The 21,082-nt window shown below is 42.0% G+C and overlaps 1 protein-coding gene across 2 annotated transcripts in view; it reads left to right on the plus strand.

Annotated features, from left to right (window-relative positions):
- The window catches only part of RAB22A (RAB22A, member RAS oncogene family), a 56,129-nt gene that overhangs the window by 13,964 nt on the left and 21,083 nt on the right, over nucleotides 1–21,082 (plus strand). For both annotated transcript variants that reach the window (XM_077873729.1, XM_077873730.1), the window contains exon 3: nucleotides 20,215–20,296. In XM_077873729.1, the coding sequence (XP_077729855.1) occupies nucleotides 20,215–20,296 (82 nt within the window). The remainder of the gene's footprint in view (nucleotides 1–20,214; nucleotides 20,297–21,082) is intronic.

Here is a 21,082-nt window from a genome sequence, read left to right on the forward strand (position 1 = left end):
TACAAACTCCCAGGAGATTTTATGTATAGGTTTTTCTTTCAGAATTTTAAATATGTTATTCCGTTATATCCTGGCCTCATGGTTTCTGCTGAGGAGGCTATAATCTTGTAATCATCCTTAGTATTGTTACCCTACATATAATGAATCTTTTTATTATCTGGCTGCTTTTAAGATCTGCTGTCTTGGCGCCTAGGTGGCTCAGTTGGTTAAGCGTCTGACTCTTGGTTTCGAACTCATAGAGCCCAGCACTGGGCTGTGTGCTCAGCAGGGAGTCTGCTTGAGATTCATCCCCCTCACACACTCTCCCTCCACCTGCACATACTCTGTCTTCCTCCCTCCTGCCCTCCTAAAATTTAAAATAAAATCTTTTTTAAAATATCTGCTATCTTTTGTTTTCAGCAATTTTCTGTAATTGCTAGGTGTGTAATATATTCTAGGTTCATTGGATCAGAAATTTGATTATTTGGGAAATTTTCAGCCATTATTTCTTTAAATGTTTTGTCTACTCCATTCTTTCACTCTACCTCTGGGATTCCAATTATATTAAACTGTTAGATAATATCTAACAGATGACTGAATCCTGGGGTTTTTGGAAAAGGGGATTTCCATCTTTTCCCCTCTGTTCTTAGGATCATGTTATTTCTATTGATCTGTCTTTAAGTTCAATTGCCCCTTTATTTTACTGTCTCTTAAGCACATCTAGTATATTTTTTTTTCACTCAGATACTATGCTTAATTCTAGAATTTCATATGATTCTGTTTTTATATTCTACATGCTTCGATTCCCCATCTGTTCACTCAATATGACTCTTTTTCTTTAAGTCCTGATTGTATTTATAATTGCTTCTTTTAAAATGCATGTCTGCTAATGCTAGCATCTGGATCAGTTCAGGATCTATTGCCTATGTACTTTTTCTCTTGACCTTGGGTCACATTTCTTTGCCGACATAGTATTTTTTTATTGTATACTGGACACTGCAGAAGATAGGTTGCAGAGATTTTAGATTCTCTTATCTTCTGTTGAGGAGTGCTGAGTTTTGTTTTAGCAGAAAGTTAAATTAAGAAGCTTGCTTTCCAGTTTGTTAAGATGGTTCTCTTGGAGTGTCTCCATTAGCCTCATGGCACGTCCTTATTCCTGGGATTTTGTCCTTACTTCAAAGATAATTGTCTGGATTTTCACTCAGGGTGTTCCCTGGGCCCCTGTAAGTTGGCAGGATTCAAACTCCCAAATCGTTCTTTCCTGAAGTTGGCAGCAGCTAAAATCTCTGCCCAGCCTTTTTCAGCCTTCCAATCATTGCTCTCCTTGGTGTCTGCCCATGTATGCGGTTTAGGAGTCAGCTGTGGATTCAAGATGAGTTTGTGGAGAGATTGAAGGCTCCCTCCTTTGCAGCTCCTTCCTTCCCAGGACTCCCCTCTCTATTTCCAGCCACGCTGGTAGCCTCAAAGGTCATCCTCCAACCAGGAGCACTGGTTTTCAGCCTGACCAGTTAAGGAGGGCTGTGTAGTGCAGGTGACTACCACCAGTACCGGACTCAGAACGCCCCAACTGGACTTTTAATGAGAGTATTTATTTTACTTGTCATGTAATTACTGATGACTTTATGTTTAAACCTCCAGTTTTACATTGCTTTTTATGTACGCTGTGCTGTATTCTTTTAAATTGAATTTTGTTTGTAATGCTGTGTCTCTCCCAGGTTATCTTGGTAATTATACATTCTTTTATTATTCTTTAAGTGTTTACTCTAGAAATTACCTTATGCATCCTCAACTTAGTTAAGTCTAATATAAATTACTTTCACCACATTCCAGCAATGCAAGGTTCTCAAATCTAATTTCTCTTCTTCCTGCCTTTTATGTTCTTACAGTATATTTTAATTCTAGATCTCACAAGACATTTATTATTGTTATACAGTGAACGTTCCTGTTGATTTCCTCCATATGTTTACTCTCTCCTCTGCTTTACATTCCTGCCTGCATTTCTGACCTTCCATCTGGGATAATTTACTTGTTCTGAAGAACATCATTTTGTGTCTCCCTTAATATACGCTTCTGGTGCAGGGTTGTCTATCTGAAAATGTCTTAATTTTATCTGTTTTTATTATTGAGCTTTTATTTGCATGCAATAAAACATGTAGTTCTGTGAATGTTTACCTTGTGCTTGTTGAATTGCCATCAAGACACAGAACACTTCCATTACCTCAGAGAGCCGCCTCCCTCGTGTATCTACCCTGCCCCACCAGCCTCCGCCACTCGCACTTCTGTTACCAGAGAGTACATGTGTGTTTTTAAAATGCATATACGTGAGTCACATTATATGTACTCATTTATGCTGCCTTATTTTGCTCAAAACACTGTTAATGAGATTTACCCGTGTTTTTGCATTTATCATTAGTTTGTTCCTTTTTATTGTTCACTAACATTCTATTGTGTAAATTTGCCACAGTTTATCCAGTCTCCTATTGGTGGACATTTAAATAGAATCCAGTTTTGAGCTCTTATGAATAAAGCTGCTCTGAATATTCATCTACAGTTCTTTTTGTGGACATATACGTGTGTTACTCTTGAGTATATACCTGAGCGTAGAATTTCTGGTTAACAGGCGTATTTGTTACCTCTTTGTGTAACAGATTACTCTTAGATTTAGCAGCTTAAAAACACAATGAACATGAATTATCTCTCACAGTTTTTTTGCATCAGGAATTCAGGAGCGGTTTAGTGGGGTGATTCTGGCCCTTGCCATATAGACCTCTCCACAGGACTACTTGAGTGTCCTGACAACATAAGAGCCGTCATCCTCAGAATGAGGAGTTTATAAGAGCCCAAGAGAGAAGCCACTGTATCTTTATGATCTCACCTGTCATTTCCATAATGTCCTCTTAGTTACACAGGTCAGCCCTGTTGACTGTAGTAGTGGAGTACACGAGGATATCAGTGCCAGGAGTGGGAACCCTTGAGGCCATCTTGGATGCTGGCTGGCTACCACGATAGGTTAAAAAGCACAGTTAACTATTTAAGAGACCATTGTCTTCCTAAGGAGTTGCACACTCTCCTCCCTCCCCACCAGCTGTAGGAGAGGTCCGTGTGCTGCACCTCCTCACCGACAGTTGTTTTTAATTTTAGCAGATCACAATCATGTCTGAGATTTGGTTTCACTGAATGTAGAGTTCCTGGTTTTCAGTTAATGACTTTCAGATCTTTGAAAATATGCATACCGTGTTCTTATAGCTCCTCTGCTTTCATTGGCCAAGTCAGTCTTGTTCCACTCTTGATGCAAGTATGTCATTTTCTTCCTCTGAGCACCTTCAAAGTTTCCTTTTGTCTTTGGGTTTCGGTAGTCTTCCTTTGATGTTCCAGCTGAGGTTTTCATTGTATTTATCCTGCTTGGGTTCATAATATTTCTGGAACCTGTGGTTTGATGTCTTTCAAGTCGGAAAATTCTTCACCATTATCTCTTCAATATTGCCTTTGTTCCATTTTCCCTGGCAACCCCAGCCTGCTGTGACTGCAGTGCTGAAGATTTCCATTTCTGTTTCTCTCCTACTCCTCTGTATTTCCCATCATTTTTTCCCTCAGGCTTCAGTCTAGGTAATTTTTCTAGCCCCTCATCCAGCTCCTTAATCACTTTCTTCGTCTAATTCTAATCTGATTTTAAACATGTTTAAAGAACCATTAAGGTCTTGATATCTGTTATTTTCCCAAAGTTCTAGTGTATCCATTAAGTTTTGTTTTAGTTTTATTTTCTCTGCTGATATTATTAGTCTGAGTTTTTTTTCTTTTTAATTTAATTTATTTATTTCAAATCATTGCTACGCCCAACCTGGGGTTCAAACTCACAACCCTGAGATCAAGAGTCACATGCTCTACCAATTGAACCAGCCAGGTGCTCCTGGGCTTTTGTGTTTTTAAACATTTTAGGCTTAGTTATTTTCAAGTCCCTTTTTTTCCCTCTCAACCCTTAAGTCCTTTTTAATGACAAAAACACAGTGGAAAATGGATGATTATTGGAGTTGAGTAATGGATTCTACTTTTGTGAGTGAAAATTTTCATGATAAAACTTAAAAATAAAGATGTCTGATAAACATTCAGACTGTTGGCTATTTGGTGAAAACATTCTCTGGATGCCCTGTGTTTCTCCCCATTGTCTGTCTTTTGTCTTGATTGTTGATCACAGTGACTTACCCTCTTGTGTGCATAGCATTTTTTAAATTGTGTTACAGGGGCACCTGGGTGGCTCAGTGGCTTAAGCCTCTGCCTTCTGCTCAGGTCATGATCTCAGGATCCTGAGATAGAGCCCACGGCAAGCTTCCTGCTCAGCGAGGAATCTGCTTCTTTCTCTCCCTCTGCTGCTCCCCCTGCTTGTGTGCGCACACACACTCTCTCCCTCTCTCTTTCTCTCTCTCTCTCTCTGTCATATAGATCTTTGAAAAGATAAATAAAAATAAATTGCATTCCAGCTGTTGTTTAATTAAAGTTTTGTAAATAATTTGAGGCTGTAGGTCAGGGTCAGCAAACTTAACCCAGGAGCCAAATCCAGTCACGCCAGTTCTTTTACATACTGTTTCTGGCTGCTTTCATGCTACAGCAAGAAAAGTGACGAGAGACCATAGCATGCAGAACTGATCATATTTACTGTGTGGTCCATTTACAGAAAAAAAAAGTCTACTAGCTCCTGTCCTGCAGGTTTTCCTCCAGACACCCAAATCCAGTCCCCACTACCACTCTGATTCCTTATCACTCACAGGACAAAATCCAAATTGTTTTTAGTTGTGTTCTGCGTCCACACCAGCAGTCCTACTACCACCTTCTGCAGCCTTCACCCCAAGCCTGGAGCTCTGGACCTGGGTGATGGCTTACGCTCTCACAACCCCTGTAGTTGTACGTTTTCTTCTCTTTCCATGCACAATTCCAGCTGCCTGAACATGCTTACACTACAGAATGTACCTGATTTCCAGCTCATCTTTTAAGATGTCAGTCACATTGGCTCCTCCTTAGGGAAGCTCTACCTGAACCGCATAACTTTGTCCTCTGTTGTGCCAGCCTACCACCTGATATAGTACTCTGTCCTCCATCCTGCCTGATTGGAAAGGTGTTTGCCTGGACCTTGCTCTAGCCTGAGTCCTTTATGGCTTTGTTTCTCAGGCCTCACATGGATTGGCCCTCTGAGTGTGCTTTTGAGGAGAGATGTCTTACTCCACTCATCCGATGGTGTTTTTTCTTCTCTAGAGCTCATTGATTCCTGTTCATGGTGGAACCTGCCTCTCTGAATTGAGCCCTTCTTTTCCTCTCTATCCAAAGTCTTCATCTACTCTGGTTCCTTCTATTCATCCTAGACACATGACTTCCAAATGAAAAGCATTCTGACATTGAATCCAAGTTCATTTGTTAGCCTTTTAGGAAATGGTACCTGTCTTCATCCCTTTCACTATCCATCCCATCAGACCTCAAATCCATGAGACAGCCTTAAATCCTCCCTTGTCTTTACACTTCACCTTTTTTTTTTTTTTTTTTTTTTTTTTTTAAAGATTTTATTTGCAGGGAGCCCGACGTGGGACTCGATCCTGGGTCTCCAGGATCACGCCCTGGGCTGAAGGCGGCACTAAACCGCTGAGCCACCCAGGCTGCCCTCAATGTGGCTTTTCAAAGAGGTATTCCAGATCTGGGGCACGCAGTCTCTGCTCTTTGTTTTTGTTTTTAGCAAAGTCTCTCAGCAGTGCCATGACTTCGTTTTCAAATATTTCTGGGACTGGTTTTGCTTCCGTGCCAGACCCGGGAACGTGGCGGCCTCCGCCATCCTTCCCGACCCGCACCGGAAACCTACAGCTCGGCCACTTCCGGGAACTTCCGAACAGGCGCCTGAACCGCGCACCTCGGCGCCGAGCGCCTTACACTTCACTTTTAATTCATATGCAAGTCTTTTTTTGTTCCTGTTCTTAAAACCAACTCACATCCTTCCATTACTCTCCAGATAGTCTTAATTTTGAGAATATCAATTGGATCATGTTACTTTTCTTTAAAACTTTGTAATGGCTTCCTGTTGCCCTGAGAATAATAACCAGAAACCTCACTGTGATTTTTGTCACTTTTTCTTCTCTTCCTACACTGCAGCCATGGCCCTTTCTAAATGCCTGTTCTTTCCTACCTCACCTTTGCACTTCCTATTCCCTCTTTTTGAAATGTTTCCCTCTTTCCCAATATTCACATGGTTGGATCTTCTCACATGTTAGGGTTTATCCAAGGGGTTTTTCCTACCACCATATCTCAAATGACCTCTTCAGTCACTATCACCACACAATAGTTTAATGTCTTCACAGTCAGTATTAAAATCTATAATCGTATATTTGTTCATTTACCTGTCTATTGTCTGCTCCCACCACTGCACTGTAAGTTCTATGAGAGGAGGAACTTCATGTGAAAGTATCACAATATCCCCAGTGCCTAGCCCATAGTTATTCGCTCAATATAAAGTTGTTCTTTGATTACAAGATAGCTGTAATGGTGCTGACTTACTCTTTCTGTTTACCATCTTGCATGCACTTCAGATCTTCTTATTAGCTTCCACCCCATCATTCCATTGAAACCATTATTGCAGAGTTTAACATCAACTTGTGAATATATATGTATATATATACACACACACATATATATCTTACATCTTTATCCATTCATCTGTTAAAGGACATCATGGCTCCTTCAACAGTTTGGCTATTGTGGACATTGCTACTGTGAACATTGGGGTGCAGGTGTCCTATAGGTTCACTACATCTGTATCTTTGAGGTAAATATCCAGTAGTGCAATTGCTGGGTCATAAGGTAGCTCTATTTTTAACTTCTTGAGGAACCTCTACACTGTTTTCCAGAGTGGTTGTGCCAGCTTGCATTCCCACCAACAGTGCAAAAGGATTCCCCTTTGTCCACCCCATCGCCAGCATTAGTTCTTTCCTGTCTTGTTAATTTTAGCCATTCTCACTGATGTAAATGGTATCTCATTATACATTTGAATTATATTTCCCTGATGGCAAGTGATGAGGAGCATTTTTCCTTGTGCTTGTTGGCTATGTGTGGGTCTTCCTCAGAGAAATGTCTGTTCATGTCTTCTGTCCATTTCTTGACTGGATTGTTTGGTTTTTTGGGTGCCAGGTTTTCTAAGTTCTTTATAGATCTTGTATACTAGCCCTTTATCTGATATGTCATTTGCAAATATCTTCTCCTATTCTGTAGGTTGCCTTTCAGTTTTGTTGATTGTTTTCTTTGCTGTGCAGAAGCTTTTTATCTTGATGAAGTCAAAAGTAAGTAGTTCATTCTTACTTTAGTTTCCCTTACCTTTATAGATGTGTCTTGCAAGAAGTTGCAGCGGCTGAGTTCAAAAAGGTTGTTGCCAAAAAAAAAAAAAAAGGTTGTTGCCTGTGTTCTCCTCTAGGATTTTGATGGATTCTTGTCTCACATTTAGATCTTTCAACCATTTTGAGTTTATCTTTGTGTATGGTGTGAGAAAATGGTCCAGCTTCATTCTTCTGCATGTAGCTGTCCAATTTTCTCAACACCATTTGTTAAAGAGACTGTCTTTTTTCCGTTGGATATTCTTTTCTGCTTTGTCAAAGATTAGTTGACCATAGAGTTAAGAATCCACTTCTGGGTTCTCTATTTTGTTCCACTGTTGTTCAGCATAGTACTAGAAGTCCTAGCCTCAGCAGTCAGACAACAAAAAGAAATAAAAGGCATTCAGATTGGCAAAGAAGTCAAACTTTCACTCTTCACAGATGACATGATACTGTATATAGAGAACCCAAAAGATTCCACCCCAAAATTGCTAGAACTCATACAGCAATTCAGCAATGTGGCAGGATACAAAATCAATGCACAGAAATCAGTTGCATTTCTATACACTAACAATGAGACTGAAGAAAGAGAAATTAAGGAATCCGTCCCATTTACAATTACACCCAAAACCATAAGATACCTAGGAATAAACTAACCAAAGAGGTAAAGGATCTGTACTCTAAAAACTACAGAACACTTCTAAAAGAAATTGAGGAAGACACAAAGGGGGATGGAAAAACATTCCATGCTCATGGATTGGAAAAATAAATATTGTGAAAGTGTCTATGCTCCTAATTCTCTGGAATGAATATATACATATAGAAGGGATAATTTAGGTCCCATACACGTTTATAAAGAATCCTTGTTATTTTCTGAAAAAAAAAAAAAAAAAAAAAACGAGCGGAGCAATTTACACCTTCAAGGCAATCCTTATCAAAATACCATGGACTTTCCTCACAGAGTTGGGACGAATAATCCTAAGATTTGTATGGAATTAGAAAAGACCCTGAATAGCTGGAGGAATGTTGAAAAAGAAAAGCAAAGCTGGGGGCATCACAGTGCTTGACTTCAACCTCTGTTACAAAGCTGTGATCCTCAAGACAGTATGGTACTGGCACAAAAACAGACACATAGATCAATAGAACTAAATGAACTAAACTTGAGAAGGTGACAAACCACTCCTAAGAGAGAAGCGATCCATGGTGGTTCTTGATCCCAACAGAGACAGGGACAGTCTGCCATAGGTGGGATCACTTGAGCTGTCAACTAGGGAGACTTGAGGTGGTACAGGTGAGCTCAAAGAAACCTCTCCAAGGGAGTCTCAGCCTTCACTGGACACAGGGTGACAGCAGCCAAGGTACAGGAATCTAGGTGGGGAACTGAAAAGTCAAGAGAATTCTTCAAAATCTTGACCAGGTTTACTACTCTTTGCTATGTCCAGTCTGAATTCATCTCCTAAAATTTGAATATAAAGTCAGGTCAGTAGAAAGTATCCAAACTGAAATATGAAGGGAAGAAGAATTAACAGCGACAAGAAGACAGTTGATACCTGTAGATCACTGTCAGTCTCACCATGAACTATTTTTACTCATCATACCTCTTCTGCCAAATAGATGTTTTATTGCCACATCAACAAACAGATCTCCCAACTGTCCAGTCAACTACTGGGTGTTCTTCAATTCAGTTCCATTCTGACAGGAACTCCCTGGAGTTACATTATACTCCACGGGTTGCAGGGCTCCATCCCACAGCACTGCTGGCACTTCAGATGCCAGTTTCAAGTATCGGGTACCCGCACTTGTGTCTGACATGGCTGTAAAGTTGAGAGTTCCCACAACTGCCCCCCTCCACCTTCAGATTGTAATTTGCTAGAATAGCCTAAAACACAAGAACACACTTTACTTGCATTTACTGGTTAATTATAAAGGAAACAAATGAACAGCCAGATGAAGAAGTACATAGAGCTGGAAGCGCCTCAAGCATAGAAGCTTCTTGTCCCATGGAGTTGAGGTATGCCACCAACCCAGTGACTGTTCAAACCCCATGGTTAAGGGATTTTTATGGATGTCTGATTACTAAGTGTGATGGATTAAATCACTGGCCATTGGTGATTACCTCCATTGCCAATCCCTCACCACTCCCTGTGCTCAGCAGGATAGGGCTGAAAGTTCCAATCTTCTAATAGATATTTGGTCTTTCTCACAACCAGCACCTCTCTGCCCAGTCTTCTCAGGGCTATCTAGGAGCCCCTCAGGAGTCAGCTCATTATAAGAAAAGACACTCCTGTCACTCCAGAAATTCCAAGAGATTTAGCGTATCTGTTTCAGAACCTGGCAACAAAGACCAAATATATATGTATTTTTCTTATTATATCACATTCACCTCCACCTAATTGACATCCCAGAAAGAAATAAAAAGAATGGAACAAAAGAAATATTTCAAAAGATAAAGAGCAATAACTTTCCAAAGTTGATAATGATCGCTCTATAAATCCAAAAATATCTCTAAATTCTAATCAGGATAAATATAAAACAAACCATAGCCTAGATATGTGATAGACTGCTCAAACCAAAGAGCAGATCTTAAAGGCAATTAGAAGGGGTATTAAAAAAAACACACACACATTATATATGGGAGAACAGTGGTAAGAATTATCACTGACTTCTCATACAGAAACACTGAGGCCAAAAGATAGTGATACGGCATCTTCAATTTGGGGGTGGCAAGGGGGGCTTACCAAGCAAACATTCTATATCCATCAAAAAATTTTCTTCAAAAATAAAGGTGAAATAAAGAACTTGAGAGAATCTGCCAGACTCATATCATAAGAAATTCTGAAGAGACTACTAGCTTGGGATGCTTGAGTGGCTCAACGGTTGAGCATCTGCCTTCAACTCAGGGCGTGGTCCTGGAGACCCAGGATCAAGTCCCGAGTCGGGCTCCCTGCATGGAGCCTGCTTCTCCCTCTGCCTGTGTCTCTGCCTCTCTCTCTGTGTGTCTCTCATGAATAAATAGATAAAAATATTTTTTTAAAAAAAGATTATTCGCTTTTAAAATAAAAATATTGTGTTCATAGCATATGAAGAAGTTGAATATAAGGCAATAAGAGTACAATAGGTGGAAAAGGAACACACAGAATTAGACTGCCCTACATCATTTGTTCATGGAATAGCATGCTATGTGAAAGTCGACCAAAATTTATAGATTCATTTTGTAATCTCTAGAGAAACCATTAATAAATGCTCACATGAAAAGAGCTAGAGTTAAAAATTCAATATGAGAGAAAGATTAAAGAAAAGAAGTAATTTATCCAAAAGAAGGCAGGAGAGAAAGAGCAGAAAAACAAATACCAAAATGGGAAATTTAACACCAGCCATATAAATGATTACATCAAATGTCAGTTTTCTTATTTTCAGCATTTACACGTTTTATAGACTCTACATAGTGTTGTACATTTCTACATATGTTGTCATGTTTGTAAGTATGACTTCTGTGACAGTTTTGCAGTGTTTACCATCTTTGTGCCCCTTTTTTTCCCCTGTGTTGGCTAGAACCTCCAGTATGATATTGAATAGTAGTGGTAAGAAGAGTGAACATCCAGGCCTTGTCCTTAAAGCATGGCCAAAATCAGAGAAAGAACCAAAATTTTGGTGGAAATGTGGTGCAACTAGAATTTGATGCATTTCTGATAGGAGTATAAATGGTATGACTGCTCTGAAGGGCTCTTCTCTGTTTTGAAATAAGTTACGCACACACATCTACCCTGTGACTCAGCAATTGCCCTTGTAGGGATTCGCCCAAGAAAAATTAAAATATATCCCTACAGAAAGACTTGTGCAATATGTCTTATTCATAATAGCCAAAACTGGAAACAGTCCTCAGTGTGAGAATGGGCAGAGTGATATATTCATACCATGGAATACCATACAGCAATAAAAAAAAATTACCAAATGATATAGATTTTTTTAAAGATTTTATTTATTTATTCATGAGAGAGACAGAGAGAGGGGCAGAGTTATAGGCAGAGGGAGAAGCAGGCTCTCTGTGGGGAGCCCATTGCGGGACTCGATCCCAGAATCCCAGGATCATGACCTGAACTAAAGGCAGACTCAACTACTGAGCCACCCAGGTGTCCCTAGATTATTTTCAAAAGAATTGTTAAATGAGAGAAACTAGACACAATAGAGTAATTTATGTTTTCACTTATATGATATCCAAGAACAATCAAAACTAAATCTGTGAAGTAGAAGTCACAAATGGTTTGCCTGGGATGGGTACAAGAGTGAAGTGGAAATGGGCATGAGGGAACTTTCTGGGGTTATGGAAGTGTTCTGTATCTGGTTGAAAGCTGTAGTTCAGTAGTTGCAAGACAACAGGAAATGTCAAAACTCGTTGAACTGAAAATCTGTACTCTGCATTTTATTGTACTTTAATTATACTTCAACAGAATATGTTAATTTTTTAATAGTTTTAAAGTCCTGTGTTATAGGTACTGAAGTTATTCCTAGTGTCCAAATGAGAGAACTGAGGCAGAGAGCAGTCTTTTGACTTACCCAGTGATGCACAGTTCATCACAAAAGCAGGAAAGCTGGGTGATCTGGCTGAGCAGTCCGCACCCTGGCCCAGCAATTAATTCCCTGTCATGGACTTTATTCTTCAGATGAGCTCATAGAAGTTCCAAACAACAAGGTTAATCATTGTACAAGGTTAGTCACTGCAGCACTGCTGATTAGTAGGGGTCTGGCTATATTATTTATAGTGCAGTCACTCAGTAGAATACAATAAAGGGAAGGAGCCAGCTTGAGAAAACCTCCTATATTTCTCCTGGATGATCTCCTAGGTAGAGGGTAGAGTGAAAAAAATCAAAGATCCGGACTGTATGCCACCATCTGTGTCGGAAATAAATGAAGGGTACAGGGGACACTGTCTCTCCCTGTGCTTGTGTAAACCTAGAGCATTTCTGAAAGGAGACCTAAGGAGCTGGTGAGGTTAGTTTCCAGGGAGAGGAATTGAAGATCTGGGCGGAAGGGGGAGGAGGGGACATTCCAGTGTGCACCTGTTCTGTACATCTTGGGTAATGAAGCATGGGAGTCTATATTACCTCTTCAAAAAAATGAATGAATACAATTCCAATTTGGAACTGACTGAAATAGCTCATCGCACACTTAGTGGCCTGAGCTGACAAGCCGGCCTCAGCCTCTTCACACTGTCCCTCTCCCTCATGTCAGTCAAACCCCTGTAGCTTTTGTGTGTCAGCCTCAAAGTTGAGCTGATCCCATCTTTCTCCAGAATCCTTTCCCTGTTTGTGGTATTGGCTTCCTTTTCTTGTTCGCCTCGTCTGCCCATTTCCCCAGTCTTGTCCATGCTCTCACTCCTTGGTGTTCCCAGGTTGTGCCTACATACACACATCCCCTTCCACTTTGCAAGATCTTTGAAAACAGAGAGCCGTCTTCCTCCATGGCTTATTAAAGGCCTGGTGTCTGACCGAGGGACCCCAAAGCTCTATTGTCCACTTCCAGAATTCACCTCAAACAGGTCTGATGATACCCTCCCTTCCCCTTCAGTGGTTCCCCTTGACTTTTAGCTGCCTTTCCCAGAAAACCATCTGTGAATAACTTGAAATGGTCCAGAAATGAACATTTTAAATTTATATCAAGTGTTATTTATATCAAGTGTTGTCTGTTAGGCAAAATAAAACTAGTCTGTGAAACCTATGGATTTTTAATTTTACCGCTTAGACAAGGCAAAGTTAAGTAGGAAAGAGAATTTTTTTTTTTTTTTTTTTTTTTTTTACAGTATTCAGTAGTAAGAAAGATGGATGAACACAGATAGGGCAGAAATGGCGATAGTGGTGGAGCCCTGGCCTTCGGGAAGCTGCTCACTTACAGGAAACAACACCCCACACAGAGTAAACGTTGATCAGTGTTAGACTGCAGTGGCTTGCTGATCTTCACCAGCTGTGTGTGTCCCCAGCCTGCCCAGAGCCTTTCCTGTGGTTACTGAGCTGCTCTCACCACCCCACCCTGCCCAGTTGAACCCACGTAGAGCCACTGGGATTCTTTTTGTACATTCACAGTTTTATGCTTTTGTTCCTGATGTTTATAGACTGTGACCCCCTCCTTCCTTGAATCCTGGCCCCTATCAACTGGGCAAACTCTCTTCTAAACTTCAGGGTTTCTTTTCTAAAGTCATCCCTAGAGTATTAGTTTCTTGTTGCTTCTCTAACAAGTTACAGCAAACTTAGTGGCTTACAAGAACACAGATTTATCATTTGGGAAATCAGAAATCAGATTCGCTAGCTTAAAGTCCATATGTTGGCAGAACTGCTACCTTCCAAAGCCTCTGGGGGAAGAATTTGTTTCCTTGTCTTTTTCCGTTTCTAGTGGCTACCTTGGTTTGCGGTCCTTTCATCCATCTTCAGGACCCATTGTCTGGTCTTTGCGTCGATCTTCACATCACCTTCTTCCCTGGCTCCATTTCTTCCATCTCTTCTAAGGACTCTCTTGATTTCTTTGGGCCCATCTGAATCATCCAGGATCTTCACCCCATCACAAGATTCTTGACCTAGTCATATCTGTAGAGTCCCTTTTTGCCCTAGAAGGTAACATAATCACAGGTTCTAGGCCTGGGGTGTGGACATTCTGTGGGGGCAGAAACATTATTCAGCCTCCCACACCTGGCGTCACCACTTTCCTAGGTACTTAGCTTTGGCTTTCATGTGCTCTCACAACCCTTTCCATCCTTCAGGAGCTCACCAAATAATCTGCCTTTTAATTGTTCACTTGACCAGTCCTCTCACCGTGAGCTGCCTGGGATGGAGTTACACTGATGTTGCTTCAGACCACTGTTCCTGCCATGTTGTTGCAGTGAAAGGCCATGTGGTTGGGGGAGTAGACTGCCTACTGCAAGACGGCACAGCAGTGCTGTGGTTGCAGGGACATTCTGGGACCTGGCCACCTGGCCAAGTATTCTAGCAGCACCACTCACCAGCTCTGTTCCTGCATGCCTCCCCTCCCCGCCCCGCCGTGTCTTGTGTACAAAATAGCCATGGAGAGTCAAACCCAATCCAGAGACACAATTAAAGACTAAATGGATCACATGTGTAAAAAGTATGAGACAATAATGAATACTTTGTCAGGGCAGCTAGCTAGCTACATCATTGTTGAATTTGTTGTTTATGGTATGACAGGTTTTATATTACTCTAAATTATTTTTTTTAAGATTCTATTTATTTATTCATGAGAGACACAGAAAGAGAGAGGCAGAGACACAGGCAGAGGGAGAAGCAGGCTCCATGCAGGGACCCTGATGTGGGACTCAATCCTGGGACTCCAGGATCACACCCTGGGCCAAAGGCAGGTGCTAAACCACTGAGCCACCCAGGGATCCCTACTCTAAATTATTCTTGACAGCCTTAGGGAAGGGGAGGCTAAACTGTTATTAAGTTTAGTAATCTTTAAAAAAAAAGTTTAGTAATCTTTATATTTAAAGTAATATTTTCCTTGATTTTAAATATTTTTCCAAAAGCTGCTAAAATGACAGAAGTGTAGAAAGTCCTAAAAGATTTGCTTAGGGTGACCATGTGCCTGCGGAGCAAACTATCTGTTGTGCAGTAACTGCCGAGAAGGAAGCCCTATGCAGAGTGATCGTTAATCTAGACTTGGTTAGCCTAAAAGATACTCGTGTTTGAAGGGAGAGTTAAAGATAGGGCTGACTACAGAGCCTACATAAGCAACTGAATCTATGGATCCTCAAGACTTCTGGCCCTTTAAAGCTACTCTAACAGAAGCCACATATGCCCTTATCTCCAGTTAATTCTCACTGAGCACCTGTCAAGTTCCTTGTACTATCCTAAACTCTTCTGAGGACCCCTGGGTATGTCTACTGGAGGAATGACTAGATCTCCTGTACTTGTGGTCCTCTTATGTCTCAATCTTGGCACATCCAATGACATTTCCATCCCTCTCTATCTCCTAGAGATGCAAGCATTGTTTGCATGAGATAGAGTTGGGTAGAAGTTATGGCCCTTCATTAACTTTATTTTTTTTTTAAGATTTATTTATTTATTTATGATAGACATAGAGAGAAAGAGAGGCAGAGATACAGGAGGAGGGAGAAGCAGGCTCCATGCCGGGAGCCCGACGCGGGACTCCATCCCGGGACTCTAGGATCGTGCCCTGGGCCAAAGGCAGGTGCCAAACCGCTGAGCTACCCAGGGATCCCCACTTCATTAACTTTAAAACATGTTGAATTATTCATCCTTAAAAAGCACCACGTAGCATCGTAGAGATGATAGCATCCCATGTGTCATTCCAATAAAAGGGTTTGCAGCCAAGTGAGGTGCTAGAATGTGGTGGTAGGGCACACCTGTGTTCTGAGAGAGCTAACCAAGTCTACTACAGTTAAAGAAAAGACACTTTTAAAACACCTTGTGGCAAGTATTTTCATTGGGAACACGTACTCTGACCAAAGATCAGGACTACTTAGTGTGCATGGAAGTCATATTTTTAGAATGTTGTGAAAAATGGAGAAGTATATGAAAGGCATTCTAGCTTTAGGAAATAATGCTAGTGGGGATTTTAGATTAAAGAGGTAATAAGATCTGCCTAGCAGAGTGAAGAGAGATGGTTTAGTAGTGAAAAATAAGGTTATCAGACAAGTAAATGGCAGGCTGGAAAATAAAAATGTATCATTTGGATGGCAGGAAGCCATTGCCTGTTTTTCAAAAAGCAAGATATTGAAGTTATCATACCCTCCGCATCATTTAACTTGAACGCTAAAGAAGTGATCCTGGAGCTCGAGTGACAATGGGAGGGACAAATTGTAGTAGTCCTGCTCAAAGATTAGCGTCCAATTTATGAATTTATTTCAGGGGTTGAGGTTCAAGTGTAGATCAAATATAATATGAAGAACCAGACAGTTCTACAAAACTGAATACAAGTAACAAAGGACAAAGAATAGTTGCAGACGAGCCTCTTCTGTGGAAGGCAGGCATAATGTTCTGATTAAGAATGTGGAGTTTGGGACTGTTGGGGGGAGGGGGTTGTGGAAGAGCCCTGACTTCACCATGTAAGTGTGAGATGGTGATGAAGTACCGGGATTGTATATAGTTCAGCTAAAGTCGATCAGATTTACTAAAGTACTGTCCTCAACAGATAAAAATGTGAATCTTGGGAAGGGATTCATCCAGGTGAGTCATGTAGGGATCACCTGGGGGAGACATGGGCAACACCCCCTCCAGTGTCTGGCCCTAAGTCCAAGAATTAGCACTGCATAGACTGACCCAATCCAAAGTCTGAAGAGGAGGAAATAGTTCTTACGGTGTGATAGGCCAAGATTTCCAACTCTCAAAAATCAACAGAGATGCTTGTTGCAATAAAGAGGTGTTTGTGGTCCTCGGGGGAGGGAAGGGGGGGTGAGGCAGGTTGCAGTCATCTCCCTGTGGCCACCTGAGCTGGGGTACAGACTGAGCACATGAGCCAGCAGCCATGAGAGCCCACGAAGTGCCACAGCTGCTTCTCTAACAGAATTCCAGAGGTCCGAGTGATGGAGGGACAGAGAAACTCTTGGCTGCAGCTGCCCAGTATTGCCTCTTGCCCTTTGGCTAACAGAGAGACTAAGAGCTGGTGGCTGGGCAGGAGTGGGCAGGAAGCATTTCCCATGCTTGTTGAACCACATCCCTCATGTCCAAGAGGCCACTCACCTGGCTGCAGTTGAAGAGCCAGGGTCACCTGCACTTCAGAAGCACTTCTCACTCTGTGCTTCGGGAAGTGCTTGACCAAGATGCCCTGGCACTGTTGAAGTAAGGGAAAGCAAAGTAGTCTATGGGAACATGGTAAAATGTTCTGTCAGAGATCTAGAGGCGCACAGAGAAGGGAGATAAGGAAGATACCCCAGTGACAGAGGAAGAAGTACAACAAGGTGCTTGCCTTCATGGTGCTTACATTTTCCATGGGTTAGACAGGTAAATGAAAAACACAAATAAGCCAACCAGACATTGTGTACAGATAATGATAGTAGGTGTCCTGAAGACAAAACAGGATGGTGTGCAGTTTGCAGAGTGGAGTTGAAGTGGGAAGCCGCCTGGTTTGGGTGCACTGCTCCCTGTGATTACTGGCAATTGAACTAAAACTGAAAGAATGAGGAGCATTTAGCCATGGGTAAGCCAGCGGGAAAGCATTCAAGGAAAAGGAACAGTCAGTGTAAAGGCAGGAGGAGGAACAGTTGGAAGGATTTGAGACTGGGAGCAGAAGACCATGATGATTGTGGTGGCCCAGACAGGGTGTGCTGGATCACAATCATGCAGCATGATGGAAAAGACCTCTCGGACTCCACTGAAGTTGGAGGAGTGGAAATCACAGCCAGTGTGAAGGGCAGTGTGTTTATCCTCAAGTTGGGAGGGTTGACTGGGGAATGTGTTGGGGGCCTGAGGGCTTTTGTCCCTTTTTGTCTCTGAGAAGGTTGAACCAAGCGGCTGCCCCAAAAACAAGGGCAGTAGGAAGTGGTGGGGGGCTGGAAAGAAGTCATAGGAAAAATTAGGAGTGATTGTTGTGTGGAACAAGAGGCCTAAAAGGTGGCCCAGCTTACAAAGGACAGTCTTCACACTGGTCCACACAGCTTCATGGCTTTCCTCCAGCAAGGCAGCCACCCCACCAGTAGAGGAGAAGCAGGTGCAGAGGCTGCATGGAGCCTTTCTGGGTGGTCAAGACAGAAGGACAGACAAGATTCTTATGGAACCGGCAGTGTGGGCAAGTGATCCTGGGGTAAAGGACAAGAAGCCAACAGATGTGGACCCAAGAAGACCCAAGTAAAGAGCTTTGGGCTCATCAGAGCTCAGTGTAGACAAGAAGGAAGCACATTGGGAGTGATGATGGCAAAGAGCCGGAGGGATGGTCTCAGGTCAGACAGGAGGTTGGCTTTAATCTTTAAGATACTTATATTGCATTACACCTGCCATTTTGTATGTCTTTCTCCTGTCAGTGTAATGAATCTGTGTGTTCATTAAAGGAGAAATGGTTGGCAGGTAGCTTGAACTTCAGTGAATTCTGATCCTGGAATGAAACATTTCCTTTTAATTGTTGCATATACCTTTCTCAGCTTTTTGTCTGCTTGAAGCATATTTCTTCTTTTGCTCTTTGAGCAGCCAAAATGGATGTGTTGGATGCATTGGCTCTGTTAATAGGCCTCTATTGGACGCCTGTTGTCACTCTTAAATGTAACACCACAGCCATAATTGATGGAGAGTTGAATTGTAAGCTTTTAGGACTAATTGCAAAGTGTAAACTAAAACATTTCCTGGAGCTGCCTTTAAATACTAATAATAATACCTTGTATAGGTTTAGTGCTTTACAATTTACAAAGCACTTCCGTATACATCATATCATTTAATCCTCACAATAAACAAGGCTTTTTGAATGCTTAGATCTTTCTTAAGTGAGAAATCATGTTGCACATCCTGATTTAATCCTGGTGGGTCGCCAGAAGTTCTTGATACAATAACCATTTATCGAGCACCTTCTATGCATAAAGCACTTTAGTAAGGATACCAAGGGGTAAATTTCCACTAAATAAATATCCAGTAAATAGTACCTATCCAATAAATGTGATCTTGCATCCCAGCCCATTGTCCCTTGCTCATCACAGCCACTATTTTGGAGGCTGCTTGCTAAACCACAAATTGATATAAATATTGTTGGGAATTCATTGTATCAGAGTTTTAAGGATACTGATACTTAATCTAAGCTCAGTGATTTTTTTTCAGCAAGTCGTTCTGTGGATTTTAGCCTGTACTTTCTTGAAGAACTTGCACAAGTAGTTGAATCTCAAAAAATACTTCCGACATCCAGCATATCTGAAAATGCCTAGCCATTGAGTTCATGTCCCGATGAAGATGATTAGGGTATGATTCCAAGAGTACAATTCGGCCCTTGGCGCCATAAGGCTGGTTATCCGGCACAAAAGAAAGCATAGTCATCTCTGGGTTCCTGAGCGGCATAGAGGAGCCTGGGGGACGGAGTCTGGGAGATGCATAGAGGAGCCTGGGGGATGGAGGACTTCCCAGGAGGGAGCTTTGTGCCTAAGTAGGGGCGGAAGATAGCTTTGGATCCCAGTCCCCCAGGACTTGGAACCTGTGTCCAGGAGCCCCTTCATTCCAGGCACATGCTCTGACCCACCATGGCTCCTCACACATTCTCCAGAAAGTAAAAGAACCCCAAATGATAGGAACCTTCAGAGGCCTCTGGGCAGAGCGGTCCCTCAGAGTGATGACCTGCACACCATCCTTCCTCTCCCTGTCGGGGGCACAGTCAGGCAGGGAGGGCTGATGTGGCATGTCAGGTCAGCTGAGAGCTGTTCTGTTCCTGAGACGCTGGTTACTGAGGGCATCGTTGCTCCAGCCATCTTCCTGCTTCTTGTCTGGCATCTTAATTTTATTAACTCTAGTGTTACACTACCTCTTATTCTGCTACTTATATGTCCATGTGTTTTGGGAACGGGGGAGAACAAACCCCAGTGGCCCAGTATGTTTTACTAGTGCCCTCATTTCCTGGACACACAGGTTTTTTAGAAAATTTTCCCATGATACCATCTTTTTAAATAACCGCTTCTGTGTATTTTACAAGGGAAGCTGATGTCTGGATTACCAAATTATTTCTTGGTTCTTTTGAAAAGGAACTTAGGGCATCACACACCAGAGACCTCTTCTGGGCAGATGTTTTATTTTGACCCAGAGTATGCAGCCAGTATCTGAGCATCCCATAAATACTCCAGAGAGAAGACCACAATTAGGAGATAGGGTGGAGCGGGAGTTCGAGCATTAAGTCTAAGTGATATTTCCAACTGGGGCTGGCATCGTGCTTTAAATAACTGTGTTCTGATCATTTAGGTCTCTCTTTATAGGGCATCTTTTATGACCAAGACTGTCCAGTACCAAAATGAGCTACATAAATTCCTAATCTGGGATACAGCTGGACAAGAACGAGTAAGTCGCCCTTTAATTTACTGTGTGTTTTTCCGAGGCCCACATTAAAGCTCCCACCCGACTGTCAATGTCCCTGTCATCTCACGTTACTTACTTCTCTTCCGTGCACCAGAGACACATTTATTTCCATTTGCATAGGCCAGCCTTTTTCTTTTCAATTAGAGCCACAAAGTCCACTGATGGAGAAAGTGATAATGAGCACTGAGGGCACTTTTATACTTTTTAGTGTCTTAAAGTAAATGCTGACTAACAGGCCTGATAAAATCCCGCTCAGAGCATTGTGTGTACTTTGGGGCTCCATCCTCTAGCAAAGATATAAAAGAATTAGTGGTAGAAAGGGAGAGTTAAGCACATCTCATTTATAGCTGCCTTTTAAAAGCTAAAGAGGGAACTTTACAGCATATGAAGTTTGAGATTTAAGTGAAATGGATGAGCTAACACAGAGCCGAGCAATAGGTACTTAATAAATGCCTGATGATAAAATTGTCTGAGATGGTTATCTGCTTAAGGAAGAGCCCGAACCAGAGGTGGGGCCTGGGCCATGGCATCCTAGTGCAGAGTGGGATTTGGTGAGGCCCACCTGCATCAGACAAGGGGTGAGGAGGTAGGGAAGGAAACAGACGCTTCCTGCCGCCTCATTTTCCCTCTCAGCCCGACGTCTGATTTCCCTGTCGAGGTGTGTCTGGCAGCCACCCCATTATTCAACGGCTGTTTAATTTTGTTTTCAAACAGTACTATCAAAACAGAACATCTGATGGATGCACAGTGCTATCGTAAGCTCTTAAA

Source organism: Canis aureus, chromosome 26 (genome assembly GCF_053574225.1).
Source record: "Canis aureus isolate CA01 chromosome 26, VMU_Caureus_v.1.0, whole genome shotgun sequence".
NCBI lineage: Eukaryota > Metazoa > Chordata > Mammalia > Carnivora > Canidae > Canis > Canis aureus.